Genomic DNA, 16,794 nt, shown 5'->3' with positions numbered 1-16,794 from the left:
TGAAACGTCAATGGAAAACAAGCTCTTAGGAAAAAGAATTAATAAAAAGAGCATGGCAGTCCTCAGACCAATGTTTAACTCCTACTAATCACTGCTAGGTACTGGTGGGTACCTGGGTACTAGAGAACTGATGGGCAGTATCCCCTGGGATGCTAACATGAAGAGGAAAGGAGTCCAGGAGAGCTGGCAGTATTTTAAAGAAGCCTTATTAAAGGCACAGGAAGAAACCATCCCAATGCGCAGCAAGAAAAGCAAATACGGTAGGCCACCAGATTGGCTTACCGGGGAAATCCTTGGTGAGCTTAAACACAAAAAGGAAGCTTACAAGAAATGGAAACTTGGACAGATGACTAGGGAGGAGTATAAATATATTGCTCAGGAATGCAAGGGAGTTATCAGGAAGGCAAAAGCGCAAATGGAATTACAGCTAGCAAGGGATGTGAAGGGTAACAAGAAAGGTTTCTACATGCATGTTAGCATAAGAGAGTGATCAGAGAGGGTGTGGGGGGCCTACTGCACTAGGCAATGCAGTATGGTAAGGATGTAGGCAGCCATTGGTGGAGAAAGAACAGGTTAAGAATGATTTAGAAAAGCTAGACATACACAGATCCATGGGTCCGGATTTAATGCATCAGAGTACTGAGGGTGTTGGAAAATGTCACTGCAGATACTTCAGCTATTCTCTTTGAAAACTTATGGGCTATGTCTAGACTACATCCCTTTGTCGTAAAAGGGATATAAATTAGACATATCGCAATTGCTAATGAAGCGGGGATTTAAAATAAAGCCTTTTCCAAAAGATCCTTTATCCCTCTATGAAATAAGGGTTTTCCAAAAGATCCCTTATCCCTTATTTCATAGAGGGATAAGGGATCTTTCGGAAAAGGCTTTATCTTCCGTAAGATTAGCGTCTAGACTGATTTTTTTTTCCCGGCAAAGCTCCGTGCCCCCCAAAAAAAGCGACAGCCATTTTTATGCTAATGAAGTGGGGAAGATTTAAATCCCCACTTCATTAGCAATTGCGATATGTCTAATTTACATCCCTTTTACGAAAAAGGGATGTAGTCTAGACGTAGCCATGGAGATTGGGACAGACCCTGGATGATTGGAAAAAGGCAAATGTAGTGCCCATCTTTAAAAAAGGGAAGGACGACAATCCAGGGAACTAGAGACCAGTCAGCCTTACCTCAGTACCTGGAAAAATCATGGAGGGGATCCTCAAGGAATCCATTTTGAAGCTTGAAAGAGGGGAAGTGATCAGGAATAGTCAACATGGATTCACTAAGGGCAAGTCATGCATGACGAATCTGATTAGCTTCTATGATGAGAAAACTGGCTATGTGGATATGGGAAAGTTGGTGGATGTGATATCCCTTGACTTTAGCAAAGCTTTTGAGATGGTCTCCCACAGTATTCTTTCCAGCAAGTTAAGGGAATATGGATTGGATAAATGGAATGTAAGATGGACAGAAAGATGGACAGACTGTTGGGCCCACCAGGTAGCGATTAATGGCTTGATGTCACTTGATTAATGGCAGTCAGTTTCTAGCGGAGTGCCCCGAAGTTCAGTTCTAGGGCCGTTTTTTTTCATCATCTTTATTAATGACCTGGATGTGGGGATGGATTGCACCCTCAGCAAGTTTGCGGACGACACTAAGCTAGGGGGAGAGGTAGATATGTTGGAGGGCAGGGATAGGGTACAGAGTGAGTGCTTGCCTCACAAAACTACAGTAGGTACTCTGCTAGAGTGACCTGGAGAAGATCAGATTAGAGGATTGGGCCAAACGAAATCTGATGAGGTTTAACAAGGACAAGTGTAGAGTCCTGTACTTAGGATGGAAGAATCCCAAGCATTGTTACAGGCTGGGGACCGAATGGCTAAGCTAAAAGGGGTAAAAAATGAGGGTGATATCATGCTAGGAGTCTACTACAGGCCACCTAGCCAGGTGGAAGAGGTGGATGAGGCCTTTTTTTAAACAATTAACAAAACTATCCAAAGCCCAAGATTTGGTGGTGATGGGGGACTTCAACTATCCAGACATATGTTGGGAAACTAACACAGCGGGGCAGAGGCTATCCAATAAGTTTCTGGACTGCATTGGAGACAACTTTCTGTTTCAGAAGGTTGAAAAAGCTACCAGAGGAGAAGCTATTCTGGATTTGGTTTTAACAAATAGGGAGGAACTGGTTGAGAACTTGAAAGTGGAAGACAGTATGGGGGACAGTGATCATGAAATAATAGAGTTCATGATCTTAAGGAAAGGTAGAAGGGAGACCAGCACAATTGAGGTAATGGATTTCAGGAAGGCAGATTTTGATAAGCTCAGAGAACTTGTAGGTAAGGTCCCATGGGAAGCAAGACCGAAGGGAAAAACAACTGAGGAGAGTTGGAAGTATTTCAAAGGGACGCTGTTAAGGGCCCAAAAGCAAACAATTCCGCTGTGTAGGAAAGATAGAAAATATGGCAAAAGACCAGCTTGGCTTAACAAGGAGATCTTGCATGATCTCAAAATAAAAAAGGAGTCATATAAAAAATGGAAACTACGACAACTAACAAAGGATGAATATAGGCAAGCAACACGAGAATGCAGGGGCAAGATTAGAAAGGCAAAGGCACAAAATGAGATCAAACTAGCTACACGCATAAAGGGAAACAAGAAGACCTTTTATAAATACATTAAAAGCAAGAGGAAGACCAAGGACAGGGTAGGCCCACTGCTTAGTGAGGAGGGAGAAGCAGTAACAGGAAACTTGGAAATGGCGGAGATGCTCAATGACTTCTTTGTTTCGGTCTTCACCGAGAAGTCTGGAGGTGTGCCTAACGTAGTGAATACAAGCAGAGAGAGGGTACGTTTAGAAGATAGGATACACAAAGAACAAGTTAAAAATCACTTAGGAAAGTTAGATGTCAGCAAGTCACCAGGTCCTGATGAAATGCATCCCAGGATACTCAAGGAGCTGATAGAGGAGGTATCTGAGCCTTTAGCTATGATCTTTGAAAAATCATGGCAGACAGGGGAGATTCCAGAAGACTGGAAAAGGGCAAATATTGTGCCCATCTATAAAAAGGGGAATAAGAACAACCCAGGAAACTATAGACCGGTCAGTTTAACGTCTGTCCCAGGGAAGATAATGGAGCAGGTAATTAAGGAAATCATATGCAAACACTTGCAAGGTAATAAAGTGATAGGGAATAGCCAGCATGGGTTTGTGAAGAACAAGTCATGCCAAACTAATCTGATAGCTTTCTTTGATAGGATAACGAGCCTTGTGGATAAGGGAGAAGCGGTGGATGTCATATACCTAGACTTTAGTAAGGCATTTGATACGGTCTCGCATTATATTCTTATTGATAAACTAGGTAAATATAACTTAGATAGGGCCACGATAAGGTGGGTGCATAATTGGCTGGATAACCGTAGTCGGAGAGTTGTTGTTAACGGTGCTAAATCCTGCTGGAAAGGGATAACAAGTGGAGTTCCTCAAGGGTCTGTTTTGGGACCCGTACTGTTCAATATCTTCATCAATGATGTAGATATTGGGATAGAGAGTACGCTTATTAAGTTTGCAGATGATACCAAACTGGGTGGAGTTGCAACTTCTTTGGAGGATAGGGACATAATTCAAAATGACCTTAGCAAGTTAGAGAAATGGTCAGAGGTAAACAGGATGAGGTTTAATAAAGAGAAATGCAAAGTGCTCCACTTAGGAAGGAACAATCAGTTCCATACATACAAGATGGGAAGCGACTGTCTAGGAAGGAGCATGGAGGAAAGGGATCTAGGGGTCATAGTGGACCACAAGTTGAATATGAGTCAACAGTGTGATGCTGTTGCAAAAAAAGCAAATATGATTCTAGGTTGTATCAACAGGTGTGTTGTAAGCAAAACTCGTGAAGTTATTCTGCCGCTCTACTCTGCACTAGTTAGGCCTCAGCTGGAGTACTGTGTCCAGTTCTGGGTGCCACATTTCAAGAAAGATGTGGAGAAATTGGAAAGGGTACAGAGAAGAGCGACAAGAATGATTAAAGGTTTAGAGAACATGACCTATGAATCCAGGCTTCATGAACTGGGCTTGTTTAGTTTGGAAAAAAGAAGATTAAGGGGGGACATGATAGCGGTTTTCAAATATCTAAAAGGGTGTCACAAGGAGGAAGGAGAAAATTTGTTCCTCTTGGTTTCTGAGGACAGGACAAGGAGTAATGTGCTTAAAGTGCAACAGGGGAGGTTTAGATTGGACATTAGGAAAAAATTCCTAACTGTCAGGGTGGTCAAATATTGGAATAAATTGCCAAGGGAGGTGGTGGAATCTCCCTCTCTGGAGATATTTAAGAACAGGTTAGATAGACATCTGTCAGGGATGGTGTAGACGGAGCTTGGTCCTGCCTTGAGGGCGGGGGGCTGGACTCGATGACCTCTCGAGGTCCCTTCCAGTCCTATGATTCTATGATTAGTTCGGCAGAAAAGGATTTAGGGATTACAATGGATGAGAAGCTGGATATGAGTCAACACGGGCCCTTGTAGCTAAGAAGGCAAATGGAATATTACGTTGCATTAGGAGGAACATTGCCAGTAGATCTAGGGAAATGATTATTCCTCTTTATTCGGTTCTGGTTAGGCCACATCTGGCGTATTGCGTCCAGTTCTGGGCTCCCTTCTATAGAAAGGATGTGGATGCATTGGAGAGGGTCCAGCAGAGGGCAATCAAAATGATTAGGGGGCTGGAGCACATGGCCTATGAGGAGAGGCTGAGGGATTTAGGTTTATTTAGTCTGCAGAAGAGTGAGGGGGGATTTGATAGCAGCCTTCAACTTTCTGAAGGGAGATTCCAAAGAGGATGCAGAGAGGCTGTTCTCAGAAGTGACGGAAGGCAGAACAAAGAGCAATGGTCTCAAGTTACAGTGGAGGAGGTCTATGTTGGATATTAGGAAAAACTATTTCACTAGGAGGGTGATGAAGCACTGGAATGGGTTACCTAGGGAAGTGGTGGAATCTCCATCCCTAGAGGTTTTTAAGTCTTGGCTTGACAAAGCCCTGGCTGGGTTGATTTAGTTGGGATTGGTCCTGCTTTGGGCAGGGGGCTAGAATTGATGACCTTCTGGGGTCCTTTCCAGCCCTATGATTCTAGGTAAACTTTAATTAATCACACCTGAGAAATCAAATCAGCACATATTTACTGAAGATCTGCACATGAGAAAGTAAAATAAACACCAGGCACACACTAAATTAACTCCGTCACCAAAAATATGACCCGAGGAAGAGCTCTGTGTAAGCTCAAAAGCTTGTCTCTTTCATCAGTTGAAGTTGTCCATTAAAAGGCATTACTTCACCTAGCTTGCCTCACAAAACTATAGCGGGTGCTCTGCTAGAGTGGCCTGGAGACGGTCATATCAGAAAGAGGAACAAGAATAAGATTTTATACTTTCTTGGCACAAATGATAAAAACGCAAACCGCACTAGAATGTATACAACTTCACATTTCAAGGAAAACTCCTTCAAGCTCAACAGCAGCTAGCAGCCTGTCTCTATTTGCCATCACTCCAGACCAGAAGAGCTCACATGGTTTTTTCCCCTCCCCCCTTTCCTGCCCCCTTCAGTTTCACTTGAGCTCTTTGACTGAAAAGATCTGGAACAGATTAAAAGTCCAACCACAAAATAAAAAGCCTTGGCATTTACTCAATCCTGTCTGGGATACACATACACAGTGGGCCCAAAAGGGGAAACTGCAGTAAGAAACCCTTATGCAATCTTTTGGACATTTCTATCCCCTTTCAGTTTAACTGCCACAGCCTTAATGTTGTATGTAACTTCAATATGCTCAAGACAAGTAGTTTCCACCTTTCTATGGAGACAGTCCTGCTTACAGGAATCGAAATTAGGGCTCAGAAATTAGATGCATTTTACCTAAAAACTTCCCTCCCCCCTTAATTCTAGTTGGCAAACCCAAACTCTTAATAGTTCAAAACTGTAACACAGGACATGAGAGAAGAGCAAAATACATTTCCTCTGTGATTACTTAAGTAAACATAATTGGCATCACTCTTTACACTGTAAAAAGACAACACTATTTTTTAATGACTTTACTTCCTGCTTCAAACAAACACAGCCATATTCATGTATTAAATAGATTCTGACGTTCAAATGACTAACATGCTGCTTTTGCAACACTCACACAGGACTGCAACTCAGAAGGCTAGTATTAAGGACAATAAGAATATCTGTCAAAGATGAAAGCCTCTCATATATGCCCCACCTTTGCCTTAAGTTGCACAGTGGTTCAACCAGTTTACAGCCTATAAAAATTGTGACAATGCTGTGGTTTTCATAAGAACAGACAGATGCTTAGATTTATACATCCAGGACTACACGGCTGGAAAAAAAAAGCTGAAATGTATAGTAGACATTTTAAAATAAAATGGAAGTGCTGAGTTTGAGTTTTCCATGAGAGTGTTTATATGGCATTCATAGAGTTAATGACTTTCCCAATAGGGGCCCACAGTTGTTGTTGGGTCAACCCCCGTAAAGCTTCAAAGGCTTTGTACCCCCTCAGCCTGACCTACTCAGTGATCTGCACACTGTTTTCATTTAGTTGCACTGAGTCCAAGACTAAAGCTTGAAAGGCACAATGATTTGTTCTATCTTTTATACAGGTTTTTCCATACCTTTGAAAAAATCATCTCACAAATCCACTCCAAGGAATTGAAAATAGTGGATTATCTGGATAAAAAGTCAAGGAAAAGCTGATGTAACTATTAAAACAAAATACCAGAAGTATCTTAATGTTAAAACATGACCTGAGAAAATTATTAAAATTCCATACAGATCAATGACTATTTGCTTGATACATCTCAATATATATGTGATCTCCACAATCCGCTGTACTCTGTAGCTATATTCAATTATTGTAGCCGTTTTCAAATTGTGGTACGTGAGCTCTCATCAAAGGTACAGTAGAAAAATCCTCTAATGGCAGACACCACATTATGTTTTCCCTTACAAACTCCTCCTTCCTCCGGTTTTCATAGGTATATTCTGACCCTATCTCAGCATGTGATACTTCATTATTTGGAAAGCGATACGCAGCCTAAAAAAGTTGAAAACCACTGCATCATTACCAAGTTTGTAACATTCTCTTATTGTAGGTCTGAAAATTAACAATAACAATGAAGTGAAGAATTAGTTCCTCTATTTTAAAAAGATTAATAATCCTATTTTCACTAATCTAGTAACTAATGAGTACTTTCCATGTCTCAAATAAGAGATTTAGATACAGGCAATACTATCATTTTTTCCCCTCTCAATACTGTTTAAAAACAAAGCTCTCTCATGATCATCACTGTAGCAAGCTGGAATTATAAGCTGGTGTGTGATTCAAATTGATTTTGACAGTATAATTATTATTATTAGATAATGAGCTGCTGATATAATAAAGAAAGGTAAATATTTCTTTTGGAAGCATCATTTTACCTAGTAGAGATTTGCAATTGAGGGGCAGGGGAGGGAAAGAGAGCCTGGATCAAATGCTTTATTCAGGTCAAGTAATTCCTGAACGCCACAAAAGTTGGGAGCCTTATGAGGCAACTGGTGAAGTCCTGAACCCTGGCATCAAAGATAATAGGAATTAATACTTTAAAAAACGAAGTATGTAATTAGGGTGTATGTGATTCAAATTAAAGTATCTTATTGTGTGACTGCAAAATGAAAATGTCTAATGTGAACGGAACCTAAATTGAATAAAAAAATTTAAGTGAGATGAACTTTTACCAAAGCGTGGGTCAAGCCTTGGGTCTAGCCAAGATGTGGTCTTGTTCTTATGGTTTATGTAGTAAATTTCTCCATCCTGGGTCATGGCTTGTTCCCATCCATCAGGGAGTGGGCCTGCAATATAGAAGGAAGGAATTCATAGTAGGCTCTTGTTTGCTCCAGCTCAAAAATAGCTCTAAATAAAAAATAAATAAATAAAAAAAATCCCAACATTTTACATGTAAACCAGTACATGAAACAAATAGTTTCAAGCTCATGTCTAACAGTCCTGGGAGGAGGGCAGAGAAGGGAGTCATGAGGAAATTATACAAATAAGATTATAAAGCATTTCTGCCATTTTATTAAAGATCTAGAGTTTGATTTTATAACTTATGTCTTTTAGTATGTTTTGCTACCTATTCCTTTGCTAGGGTCTATTCATGGTAAAGGAATTTTAGAATACAAAACCAGCAATAAATCAAGCCTGCCAGAATGAAACCTGTATAAGCACCTGAATTGTTCTCTCCCTCCAATGTCTGTCTGGTAAGTATAGCCGAGCAGCAGCATAAAACCAACATGATTCTTCTGAAGTTCTATTTTGCTGCTCCTCCAGCATAAGCTGCTGAGCAAAATGTACTGGAATCACCCCCTTCCACTGCAAAAGTGTTATGGGATGCAGCAGATACAAGGCATGGTCGTGCAGGGAGGAAGGGAGAGAAAGAGTGATGAGAAAATGGAGGAGGAACAAATAAATAAGAAACACAAAAGAGCAGAAGCTGAAGGAGATGAAAAAGTCATGTTATGCTCCACTCTCAGAAGGTAGGCCTCTGCATGTTTTCTGAAGATCACCCTTGTACCAGAACCCACAGGCTATGTCTGAATGAGGAAACCTGAGCATCTTCTCTGACCCTTCTGCTACCAAATGCAGGTATGGGGTGGAGAGCTGCCACTAGAATGCTGCTCCTGAACACTACGGGTGCGTCTAGACTGGCAAGATTTTGCGCAAAATCTTGCCGCCTGTCTACACTGGCCGCGAGTATTTGCGCAAGTACGCTGATGTTCTACTGTATGAAATCAGTGATTCTTGCGCAAATACTCTGACACTCCCGCTCAGGGATAAGCCCTCTTGCGCAAGTATTCTTGGCCAGCGTAGACAGCCAAGTAAATTTCTTGCGCAAGAGAGTGTCTACACTGGCACGGATGCTTTTGCGCAAAAGCAAATCTTTTGCACAAAGGCACGTGCCAGTATAGACGCTCTCTTGCACAAATACTTTTAATGGAGTATTTGAGCAAAATCATGCTAGTCTAGACACAGCCTACTAGTTCTCACCTGTAGTTTACCATATCTTCCCCCCAACCCCACCATCATCTCTATTTTCGTTTGTTAAATCTCTTTGAGGTGGGATTATGTCCTCTTCTGACCTTGTAAAGTATCTGCCACATATTGGGACCAATTTATTTAATGTAGGGTAGGACTTTTTGGAAGTGTATAAGTGATTTAGACACTTGAAAATACCATTTTTATTTATTTGGACTTAAACAATAAAAAGTGGCCTCTATAAAGTTCTTGGTGCCTGTGCCATAAATGTTAAGAAAAATAAAATTATCTTCCGTACTCAACCTCTTTTCCCCCTTCTCTTCAGTCTAACACTCCACAAAATGCCAATAAGAACAATCTACAGGGGCTGGTTGGTAAGTGTTTGGTTAAGTTTTTAAGAAGTGCTACATAGCACAGAACTGACTGGTATGTACACACAATCACTTTAAACTTACCATGCAAGTAGGTGAAATGACAAAAACAGTACCTATTTTATCAGTTTTAACACTGGAATGACCCTTCTCTGTCATTTTGTTTTAGACTCCTGTTACTATTGAACGTTACACAGTTGTGGAAAAACAGATTAACTTTTGTTTCATCAAAGCTCATCCATTCTGGAGCCAAATGACTGATCTGCACCTCTTTCTTTGTAGAATCCCACATAGATATCTACAGATTTGCAGGGCTTTAGATATAAAATGTAGATCCCTATCCATCTGTGATCCACAAATATGGTCCATGGATATGAACACACTTACTTTTCTGGACAGGAAGGTGAACTGCTCCAATACTAAAACTATGGCTCCAGGACAGTCTCCTTTCAGAAAAAAACCTCCTCTAATCACACTTTCTGACTTCAGAAGTAACTATAAACATACACATAAAATGTGTAAATCAAGTAATTATGTAATTAATAGAAAACTACCCAGTCTTCCTCATGAGTTACTGGTGGAAGTACAAACAAAACAAATTGTTTTTAGATGTGGACACACCCATGTCAGGAGCATAGCCCTGCCCAGGCCTGAGGCAGTGAAGCTGGTATCCAGGAGCACAGCCCAGACTGGGAATGCGGCCTAGACAAGTGGCGAGTGTGCAGCCCCAGCCAGGGTCAGCCTGCTGGGGAACATAGCCCTTGCCCTATGCAAGAAGCACAGCTCTGGTAGAGCTGGGGAGCAGTGGGCCTGTGGCGGGGAACAGGGCCAATAGCCGGAAGGAGAGCCTCCACCTCCCCTGGTCTGGCAAACGCTGTTGTTTGGTACTACTCAGGTCCTGAGGGTGCCGTACCATGGAGGCCTCACCTTTATTTCTTCTCAGATTTAGCTATTGGCAATTTCCATTACTGCTTTATCCGATATAAATGGTTTAATCACAAAGACCTATGCAATAACATCCTGCCACAATAGAAATGAACCTCTTCCTTGTTCTATTCATCTTTGCTAACTCTGGCATTATCTGGACAAAATTCTCAAAAAATCTGGATTCTAATTTAAAACCCAAGATATCCTTTACAGAACATACAGATAAAATGAGTAACTAAATATATCATGTTATAACTCTGTGTGCATACATGGTATTTCTAAATATTTTTTTTAAAGATTCTGTTCCTGCCATGAAGCACCGAGGTTTTGTAAAAATTCAACACGGAAAATGTAGTGGCCAAATGAGAAAAGGGACAGAATGTATATCAAAGAAGTTTCATTAATGTACAGTGAGCAAATCTTATAATGTCTAATATTTAAATAGAGATGGAGATAGGATAGAAAAGGAACAAGGTATTTCTAATAAGGGGATATGCAGCACATAGAAGGTAAATATATACATACTCACACCTACCCACTTGTTAACAATTAGGAAATACCTTGAAGGTTTATTTTTAAATATTAATTTCTGAGCAATTCACAAGTATGACAGCAGAATAGCTTCTTTTTTTATAACTTTCTATAATCATCAGCCAGCCAACTATTTGATCCTATCAAGCAAGAACTTGTAGGTGCTTTGTAAGATCAAACCATTCAAGTCTACCAAGATGTCCAACACTGCATGGGAAACAGAGTCTAAAAAGATGTACATGGAAGGAATAATTTTGTACAACTTTCGTCTTTATTGTTACATAAGAAAAACCAAAACATATTGCAGGAACCTTTCTTCCCTCTCCGCCACTACTTTTCAAACCTCAATTTTCAATCATAAGACTTTCACTAAACCTGCCATAGCTAAATTTCATTACAAGTTCCCAAAAGGACATACCACTAAATAAATGAAGCCCAATGTATGATTATCTTTTACACATTTTCTTAAGTTACAAATGTTTACAAAAGTAGTGTACAAAATATCATAAGCTGTATGGCAGAAGAGGTAAATTTGAAACTAAAAATGAGCAGGAACCCTCAAGATAAGATAGCTGAAATTTACATCCTCCACAGGGCCTTGGTTAATTTGCTGCTATATACCCACTAAGGGTATATGAACTGAGCTGTGAACAGTGCATTTGCTTTTGTCTGCCTCTCTCAGAAGGCTGTTTTCTTGCGAAACTCTGACCAAATATAAAGTTCACTTAAAATGGCTAGCTTTAATATATGAGGATTTCTACCAAATACTACTTAATGAAAATGAATTCCTTGATGGAGAAAGGGGAAATAGAAGGCAGACACTGATGGAATCAATAGGCAGCATTAAAAAATAAAAATCTACTACCAAGTTAAATTTGTAATGTCTCTCCAGGCGGGCTGAAGAGAGTATATTGAACAGCCTGATGGATAAAATTAATGGGTCAAAGGGATACAGTTATGTTACTTGTACACTTCCTTTGTATAAAATCTTCCACACCACAATTCTATCAGCTATGATGGTACAGGAAACAGACATGGGAGATTTTTTTTTAAATTTTGAAATGTATCTTTCTCTCTTAGTAAGGTACCTGAGCATCTTTTATCATTTTAATAAGAGACAAGCCAAGGCTATGCAGTTTTACCTGTAGAACTCTCAAACCAGTGGTACAGCAGCAGAGTCCAAAAACAAAAACAAGAGTGGAAAGACCACTCTTTCCAAGTAAACAGACCACATACAAAAGCAAGTTATTTCCATTTTTGATGAGCTGTGGAATTTTCAATTACTTCATTAAGTCTAATTTGACACAGAAGATTAAATAGCATATTTTGTCTATAATACTGCAACATCCCTTCCCAACAGTATGGTTCAAGACATTTATGCAGGTTACTTGGAGCAAACTCAAACCAGGAAGAGTGTAGCCATCTACCTAACCCTCTTTTGAAGCATATTAACATCACTGGAACAAGAAGTGTTTGATCACATTTCACTGACCATACAATATTCATGCAAGCAAATTCCAAATTCTGGCATCAAGACATCAATACATTTTAACTTTTTACCCTTACATACCAACTCCAGAGAATAATTACTCAAATTAGGAATCTTAAGAAAACTTCTCAGATCATTACTACTAATAGCAATAGTAAATATTTATATTATGGTAGTAAACAAAAAACTTCAAGCCCTATTGACCTATGTGCCATATTTGCCCTGACTCTTCCAAAGGAGGATACTTAAGAGCGCCCATTTCATCCTTTCATTTCCCACACTCTAGAGTCAGACATTTAGGAAAGCAGTAATTATCAAATTACCAAAATGTAGCAGAACCATAAAATATGAACGCTTTAGTTAAAAAAATATGTTTTAAAACATTAAAATAAGTACTAACATCAACATACAATGAATGCAGTCCTAGAATTCAACTCGCTCACAACACACTTTTACTAAACACAAGACAATTTTTGAACTATCAACTTTTTAAGCGAATTAAAATGGGTTAAAAAAATTATGCCCACTAAAGTGTTTACTCAGCATCCCATTTTCTAAGCTTACCAGACCAGCCAATCTTTTTGATAATACACAAATAACTCTGTGTTAATTTTTACATGGTAACAAGTTTCAGGGGGCAGCTGTGTTTATCTGCTTCAGCAAAAATGAGGGGTTCTGTGGCAATTTAAAGACTACCACGTTTATTGGTAGTTGAGCATAAGACATTGTGGGCTGCATCTGACGAAGTGGGTTCCAGCTCACAAAAATGTATGCTCAAATAAATTTATGTTTTAATGTGCCACAAGACTCCTTGTAATTTTTACAGAGCTAAAGAAAATGAGATTTTGGGAGCAAAATTTACTCAATAAGGATTTCTGCGTTGTAGATAATTAAAAAAAAAAACAGACTAAATTGTGAAAATTCATGGACCTGCATTAAACAAGGTTATTTTCTCAGACACCACCACACACATGCCTATTTTAGTTTCCCTCTATAGTGTCCAGAGCAAAATTGACTAAGAAGGTCCCTGGCTAATTTTCTTTGCTAACTTATATTCTGTATGCTTGTTTGGCTTTGAATTTTAGCAGTTCTTCTTGAGTAGTGCTTGAGTGTGTTTAAGGACTACCTACATTACAGAGACTTCATATATTGCTCCCTAATCCCTCAATAATTATGTCTGAATTAAAAACAATTTTTGCTAATATTCATCATGGTAGAGAGAGAGTAATGAAGTACGAAAAAGACAGGGTAATTGTAAAGATTATTCAAAGTCTGCACTGTGTGCTATTTCACTGAACACAGACATCACTTTCTTCTTTTCACAGTCATCACTTTCTTCTTTTCAATACGTGCAATAAGGAGAGATGAAAGTTTTTAAAGAACACGGTTTGGCAGTGAAAATTTAGTTCTCGGTTATAAGAAGAGAGAGAAATAAGTCAGGGTTGTGGTAGTGAGAAAGCCCCATTTCCCCTACTCCCTATTCCTCTGTAAGCTCTGGAAAAAGAATCCTAAAGGCAAATTGGGTCTGTAACTTTCCCATCATACATTCCATACATTAATGGAAAAAGTCATGGCCCAGTTAGATAAGCTTTTCAGATACGAGAAATCCTGGAATTTTAACTGCATTCAGCCATGACCTCCTTAAATCCATCCAAGATCTCATCACTTGTTTCAGGGCCGGGGCGGGGGGGGGAAGGGGGGGAGACGACTCTAACTGAACCCATGAGTGCTATCCCGTTCCACTGCCTAGCTGGCAGAAAGTCAAGACAATGGCTTGACTTGCCTCACCTCCAGAAGCCACAGCCACAAATGTCTCAATTTCATCTCACGCTTGTTTGTCTTTCGCTGCTGTTTGTAGTGTGTACATAGCAGCATAAAACAGACACAAGCTTGTTTAAGCAGAGAATCAGCTGCAAGCTCATCTCAATAGGGAATCTCAAGCAGAAGACAGGATATTTTACCTCTCTTTGGCACTGATGCAACTGCTGCCGGAATAGGTATGTAATTCTGGTACCTCTCATTCAAGAAGGATGTTGATAAATTGGACATGGTTCAGAGAATAGCTATAAGATGATTAAAGGATTAGAAAACATGTCTTACTATGAAAGCCTCAAGGAGCTCAACCTATTTAGTATAACAAAAAGAAGGTTATGGGGTGATTTGATTACAGTCTATATGCATGGGGAACATATATTTAATAAAGGGCTCTTCAATCTAGCAGAGAAGAAGCTGAAACTAGACAGATTCAGTCTGGAAACAAGGCGTACATTTTTAACAGTGAGCGTAAATAACCACAAGAACAATTTACCACAGGTTGTGGTGAAATCTCCAGCACTGAAAAAAAAATCTTAAAAATCAAGATTGAATGTTTCCTAAGAGATACACCTTAGGAATTATTTAGAGGATGTTCAATGGCCTGTGGTATGTACGACATCAGAGTAGATGATAATCATTTTGGAAAATGCAAATGCTATATGCAGAGAACCAAAGAGGTGCAAGCATGATCTTGAGGATATGGGGGTGATGGAGGGGAAGACAAAATAAAATTATGCTAGGTCTATACTAGATCTGGAGGGTCGACTTAAGGTACGCAATTCCAGCTATGTAAATAGTGTAGCTGGAGTCAACAAACCTTAAGCCTAGCTTAGTGCCATCTTCACAGTGGGAGGTCAATGGAAGCAAACGCTCCCATTGGCCTCTCTTACTCCTCATGAGTATAAGGAGTACTGCCACCGACCAGGGAGCACCCTCAGGTTAGAGTTAGCGTATCTCCTAAACCTGCTAAATCAAACGTGAGAAGATTGATCTCTAACATGGAAAGTGGAGACATGGGCCTTAGATTCACAAAGGAAGGAGCAGACAAAACAGGAGGAAAACCACAACAGTTGTCTCAAATTAGCAATGGTATCAAGATCATTTGCTTGCTTTCTACAGTAGCAGAGCCAGGGAGCACTTGGAAAATAGTGAATTTTAGCCCATGAAAGTGAGCGCTTTTCATTACTCTCTATGCTGAAAAAGTTGTGCTGAGAGGCTCCAGGAGAACTCAAAATCTGGTTCTCCATCAGTTAAAGGAATGGTCACCATGATGTAGGACTTTAGGAGCAGAAAAGGAAGAAGGAAAACATTGCATCTCTTCTGCCACAAGGATTTTTCTCTATGTGAAGAGAAGAAAAAAGGTGAGATCTTCAAAAAGAGACATAAGAGAAATAGCAGGCTGGGGAGAACAAAATTCAGAAAGGCAGGAAGATGTGTGAAACCATACTTCTAGGAGAAAAAAGAAAAACAATATATTTACTATTTATGAGGGAGATTTAGTTTACTCTGATTCTAATTATCACCTCAAACAATGATTCACTGGAAGAAATCAAAATACAATCTCTCTTAAAATGTCAGAATTCTACATTTTAGAAAGTTAAATTACACTTGTGCTGACGTCACAAATCTATTCTCTCTTCAGATCACATCATCCGCGTGCTAAGGCATCAAGAAAAATAATAGAAAAATTCTAGAAAAAGCAAGGGCATGAGAGGAATTGTGCTTTAAAGTTGACATTTTTCAAAATGCCTTCCTTAGAAACAGAAATATAAAAATATTTATATATTTTTGCTTACCTGATGCTGAATTCATTATGCTCTGTTGCACTGGAGGACTGGTGGGGGCTGTAACATTCATTTGGGAAAGTATCGCCTTCCTAGGGTCCTGCCATGTTGTTGTTTGATCAATGTGACTGAGACAAAACAAACCAGAGTTAGGCAGAGTCTCATGTATTCACAACAATGTGCTAGAGTCGACAAAGTCTAAATAAGAGATTAGAAAAGCTACACTGAAAAAGCATAACTCAAAAATATTAGCAAATGCCTTCTTCAGTCATTTTTGACTTGGCTTAACTATACCGGCCAGATTCTGAAACCCTTATTCTAGTCAGTAGCACTTTCTCCAGAAACAGTCTCAGCGATGAAAGGAACTACTGAAAGTATCAGTATCTGGTCCCTTGTGTTTTGAAGTATCTGTTCACATGAACTATACGTTTTTACCTTTTTACTATATAACTTGTCATGTTTAGACTGATTTCAGAATCTTTCAAATTAAAATCAAATTGTCTATAATCCCATGTAGAATCAAGTAATTTTGTAGTGTTAATTCCCCAAGCACGAACTAATCATCAGCTAATAAGTAAATCACTAGAATATACTGTTTTGATTAGTCTCTATGGGTATGTCTACACTACCCCGCTAGTTCGAACTAGCGGGGTAATGTAGTCATCCGCAGTTGCAAATGAAGCCCGGGATTTGAATTCCCCGGGCTTCATTTGCATGAAGCCGGCCGGCGCCATTTTTAAATGCCGGCTAGTTCGGACCCCGTGCCGCGCGGCTACACGCGGCACGGACTAGCTAGTTCGGATTAGGCTTCTAATCC

At 39.7% G+C, this 16,794-nt stretch overlaps 1 protein-coding gene across 8 annotated transcripts in view; it reads right to left on the bottom strand.

The window, feature by feature from the left end:
* Positions 1-16,794, bottom strand: part of YAP1 (Yes1 associated transcriptional regulator) — a 142,836-nt gene that overhangs the window by 61,959 nt on the left and 64,083 nt on the right. For 4 of the 8 annotated variants that reach the window (XM_006110819.4, XM_006110820.4, XM_006110821.4 and 1 more), the window contains exons 3-4: positions 15,990-16,105; positions 7,764-7,877 (exon numbers count right to left, since the gene is read on the bottom strand). In XM_006110819.4, coding sequence (XP_006110881.2) covers positions 7,764-7,877; positions 15,990-16,105 — 230 coding nt within the window. The remainder of the gene's footprint in view (positions 1-7,763; positions 7,878-15,989; positions 16,106-16,794) is intronic. The other 4 variants (XM_075919287.1, XM_075919288.1, XM_075919289.1 and 1 more) reach the window with 1 other exon arrangement.

The sequence above is a fragment of the Pelodiscus sinensis genome, chromosome 1, assembly GCF_049634645.1.
Source record: "Pelodiscus sinensis isolate JC-2024 chromosome 1, ASM4963464v1, whole genome shotgun sequence".
Lineage (NCBI taxonomy): Eukaryota > Metazoa > Chordata > Testudines > Trionychidae > Pelodiscus > Pelodiscus sinensis.
The sequence above is the reverse complement of the archived record's forward strand: the minus strand, read 5'-3'. Positions and strand labels throughout refer to the sequence as shown.